Here is a 5,000-nt window from a genome sequence, read left to right as displayed (position 1 = left end):
GCGCATCACAGCTTTCTGCGTATGGGGCTGTGTAGCCACAGACCGGTCAGAGTGTCCATGCTGACCCCTGTCCACCACCAAAAGCACCTACAATAGGCACGTGAGCATCAGAAGTGCACCATGGAGCAATGGAAGAAGGTGTCCTGGTCTGATGAATCATGTTTTATTTTATCATGTGGTGCGTGTGCGTAATTTTTCCTGAGGAAGAGATGGTATTCAGGATGCACTATGGGAAGAAGTCAAGCCGCAGAGGCAGTGTGATGCTCTGGGCAATGTTCTGCTGGGAAACCTTGGGTCCTGGCGTTCATGTGGATGTTACTTTGACACGTACCACCAGACCAAGTACTGTAAACCCCTTCATGGCAACAGTATTCCCTGATGGCAGTGGCCTCTTTCAGCAGGATAATGTGCCCTGCCACACTGCAAACATTGTTCAGGAATGGTTTGAGGAACACGACAGAGAGTTCAAGGTGTTGACTTGGCCTCCAAATTCCCCAGATCTCGATCCGATCGAGCATCTGTGGGATGTGCTGGAACAACAAGCCCGATCCATGGAGGCCCCACCTCACAACTTCCAGGACTTAAAGGATCTGCTGCTTATGTCTCGGTACCTGATACCACAGGACACTTTCAGAGGTCTTGTGGAGTCTGGATGCTTCCACGGGTCAGAGCTGTTTTGGCAACACAAGGGGGACCTACACAATATTAGGCAGGTGGTTTTAATGTTGTGGCTGATCCGTATATATTTCAACCCAAGCAGGAAGAAAGATACTCTGTTTGTTTTCATCCATTTATCTTGCAGAAAACCGGCTCTGATTTAAAGAGACGTTGCCGCTTATCGCATCAGAGATCTTACTGACACATACTCCCCATCCCGCTCTTGTTCGAAACTAATCAATTTAACCCAAACTTATTTTTTTATTTTTGTTTATCATCATAAAGGTCACTCCAGTGTGCTCCCAATCAAATTCCCAAAAAGGAGGCAACGAAATAGTGAATTGCTGCATCTGGGGGGAAAAGGTCAGGCGTGTACACTGTCAGATAAATGCCAAAGCTTTGCCTGCGTCTCCACATAAAACAAGCGACTGGGTGTTTATTTAAAATGTAAAGTGAATTATGGCGTTTTCCTCTATAAACATTCACAAACACCGCTGCCCTCACGTGGTGAAGCATTCACTGCATGCTTCACCGAGCGTTTTCCCCTGAAAAAAAATCGACATGGCATTTCTAATTTTTGCTGTATCGAAAACATAACTAACTGTGACACCACTCTGTCCAATACACCCCTACTCAACTAAATTAATCCATAAAGACAAAAAAGGTCTCTGCATTTGGTATAATTCATATTTAATATGACTGATTCACAGTTTGCATTCCTCCAAAATAAATCATTTTGATGTAATTAACGCCCCGTGTCACGCGCGCTCATTGGGCATCACACCTACTGAACCCAACTAACCAAGTGTCGCAAAAATTTAACAACTCTTTTTTTTCTGAGTGACTTGTCAAAACCGAATCTCCAAAAACAGTCGAACCTTTCATCAAGATGCAAAGTCGTTACTTTCAGAGTGAAACTTGTGTTGAACACAGAGCTGCTGCTCTGACTGGAACTGGAACTTAATCTGATGAATAAGTGCAGCCTTGCAATTTTGTTCTAGCAACACACAAGCCTGTTTCCATTATTTATGTTTTTTAAGTGTATTTTATTGAAATTCAAACATTTCTATCTCCCTTCATTTCGATCCATCACCTCTCTCTTTAGTTGACGGCGGCCGATGCAGATGAGGGGCTGAATGGGCTCATCACCTATGAGATCCTGGCTGGTGCTCAGTCCGATTTCGTGATCAACAACCGCACGGGACGCATCATGGTGGCCCAAGCCGTGGCTCTGACTGTGGGGCGGTCCTACGCCCTGACCGTCAAGGCCTCGGACAATGCCCCTGAGAGCCAGAGAAGGTATCCCATAATTCCTTATCTGCCTATTATCACTTTTCTTCAATACAAAAATGTAGGAATTAATTTATTCATTTTAGCTGTTTTTAGTTGTTGTTTTGTACGGGAATTGGAATTGCTCCTTTTTATTTTGCATATCTTTCTTGTTTTGCTTGGTGTGTGGTATGCAATCAGGGCCTTCACTCATCATTTCTCAATTGGTTTTCTCTCTTTTAAAAATGTGGTTTTATTGGATCAAATTCATAATCTGGAACTTTAATCAATTAGCACCTAATTTGCATTGTAAGGCCGTGTTGAAGCTGAATTATTGAAAAGACGATGTTGATGTTGAATAACATTATGTTGACTGAACAACAGAGGCTCTCGTTTTATTGAACAGCGTTATTTCTCTCCTCCTTTAACTTGTGGCTGAGGGAGATTAACACATTTATGCTTTCTTTGTGCTGTGTTGCCAAATTAAAGACCCTTGTTTGTTTTCCATAAAAGTGCTTCTTGTGAGATACCAGTTCAAAAATATACTGAAAATTATGGGATTTGAAGTTTCAAAATGGATTTTAATTTGTATTACAGAGGAAAATTCCCAATGACTCTGGCAGACCCCGCCACCCACAAGGAAAACAGCATGTAGAGGTGCAAATACATAACTTAAATACAGTGCAATGGTTGTTTCTTATAAAGTTACAGCTAAATAAATATGGGGTTGTGGCAGTTTTGTCTACCACACGCCACTCAATTTGCGTTTTCAGGGACCTCCAGACGACACAGACAGACAGTTTATTGTAGAGAGTGATCTAGTTGGAATTAGCCCAGGAGCAGATAGACAAGTGTCATGACAGGGGCTCCTGTCATGACACATGACGCTCCTGTGTGTGTGTGTGGGGATGGGGGTTTTACCTGTTGCTCGGTAGACCAACCAACGAGAAACAGGTATGTAGCCACTCTGATCCTGGACCCCAATTACCTAGACCCAGGTCATTTGTTGCTCAAACCACACCATCGCCACACCACAGGGGTAAATATCAAAAATGGGATTTTCTTTTTCCAAAATAATCTCACGGATTACCACTTTAAACTTTTAAACAGATTGTGCTTGGATGATTGAGAAGCATTGCTCTATTTATCTTTATATAATTAGTCACAAAATACAAACAGTGGCCTTATTCATTTGCTGCAATATTGAGTATACTTTAAATAACACTTTGTTAATGGACACTATGCAAAATTTACAATATTATATATTTTACTAATATTGTATTTTGTTTATTTTCTTATGATTAGTGTGACTGTAATGCTAGCATGTTAGCATCTCAATATTACACATCTCTGGTTGAGGGGAGCCAGTCAGTTAATTGGTCCAAAGTTCTTCTTTTTCATTCAATTAAAATGTATTTCCGCCAGGAGTTCCATCACCACGGTCTACATTGAAGTGCTGCCGCCAAACAACCAGAGCCCCCCGCGCTTCCCGCTCTTCACCTACAGCCTGGAGGTCAGCGAAGCCATGAGGATCGGAGCCATCCTGCTTAACCTGCAGGTAAACACACTGTTATATACAGTGTTATGTACCATGTCTTATACAATGTCATATGCTATGTCATATGCCATGTTATATCAGTGGGTTTCGGTACTGAACCCAAACATCCTGCACATGATCATGTTTTGATTCAGTGTGCACGGAGAGGTATTCACAGGCAGATCTGTTGTCAATGTGTTAGTGAGAGAGAGAGAGAGATGGGCAGTCAATGCGCTGCACACACCTCTACAATCAAATGAGATTTGACCCACTTTAAATAGTAAAAAAAATAATAATCAAATGTATGGGAAACACTGCATATACCGTACCATGTCGTATACCATGCTATATATACACCATGCTATATACCAGTGTTTCTCAAATGGGGGTACTCATATCCCTATACACCACTACAGGGGTACTGCAGGGGGTACTCCGAAAATAAATAAAATAAAAAAAAAAGTTAAAAATGTTGCTTATATATATTTGTGTGTAAAAAACACATACAATGCACACACAGTACATCATTTATATTCATTTTCTTTTAGGGGGTACTTAGGGGGTAAAAAAAGATCTTAGAGGGGAAACACTGCTAAAAATGGTTTGAGAACCACTGCATACACCATGTTATATACCTTGTTATATGCCATGTTATTTACAATGTCATATGCCATGTCATATGCCATGTCAAACACCATGCTATATCCAATGTTTTGTACCATTTTCTATACAATTTCATTTACAATGTTATACACCATGTTGTATACAAGGCGGTCTGCCATGTTGTATGTCATTTTATATGCCATGTTGTATGTCATGTTGTATGTTATGTTGTATGCCATGTGGTATGTTGTGTTGTATGCCATGTGGTATGTTGTGTTGTATGCCATGTGGTATGTTGTGTTGCATGCCATGTGGTATGTTGCTGTGTATGTCATGTGGTATGTTGCTGTGTATGTCATGTGGTATGTCATATTGTGTGTTATGTTGTCTGCTATGGTGTATGCAATGTCATACACCATGGTGTATGTCATGTAATGCACCATGTTGTATGCCATGTTGTATGCAAAATTATATACAATGTTATATACCATCTTATATACAATGATATGTCATAATATGTTAAAATTGTCACTTTTTCGCAGAATCCAATATTTCCTTTCAAGTTCCCTCGTTGCACTGCTGTCAGAGCTGTGTTCGTCTTCGGCACCGATGGGTTGTGACCTTCACTCCCCTTCTTCCTTTAATTTATCCACTTATTTTTTTTGTATTCTTTGTTTTTTTGTTTCCCCCAGGCCACGGACCGAGAGAACGATGTGATCACGTACCGCGTTCAGAGCGGGGATCCCCAGCAGATCTTCAACCTGACAGAAAAGTAAGAGCATCACTTTGATCATATTCCCAAACAAAGACCAGAAGCACCTTTACATCTGGATTGAATGGATGGATGGTTGGATTAATGCCTGATCAGATGGGTGGATGATGGAGAGAAAGAGAAAGAGAGAGAGAGAAAGATAGGGAGCAGTCAGAAGGAAAT

The 5,000-nt window shown here is 41.1% G+C and overlaps 1 protein-coding gene across 1 annotated transcript in view; it reads left to right on the top strand.

Annotated features, from left to right (window-relative positions):
* Nucleotides 1-5,000, top strand: part of LOC307242687 (protocadherin-15-like) — a gene marked incomplete at both ends in the record, with an annotated part of 287,981 nt that overhangs the window by 125,449 nt on the left and 157,532 nt on the right. The window contains 3 exon segments of the mRNA XM_080017227.1: nucleotides 1,763-1,956; nucleotides 3,352-3,484; nucleotides 4,759-4,838. Of these exon segments, the coding sequence (XP_079873353.1) occupies nucleotides 1,763-1,956; nucleotides 3,352-3,484; nucleotides 4,759-4,838 (407 nt within the window).

The sequence above is a fragment of the Zeus faber genome (assembly GCF_960531495.2).
Source record: "Zeus faber genome assembly, chromosome: 16".
NCBI lineage: Eukaryota > Metazoa > Chordata > Actinopteri > Zeiformes > Zeidae > Zeus > Zeus faber.
This window is presented reverse-complemented; position numbering and strand designations above follow the sequence as displayed.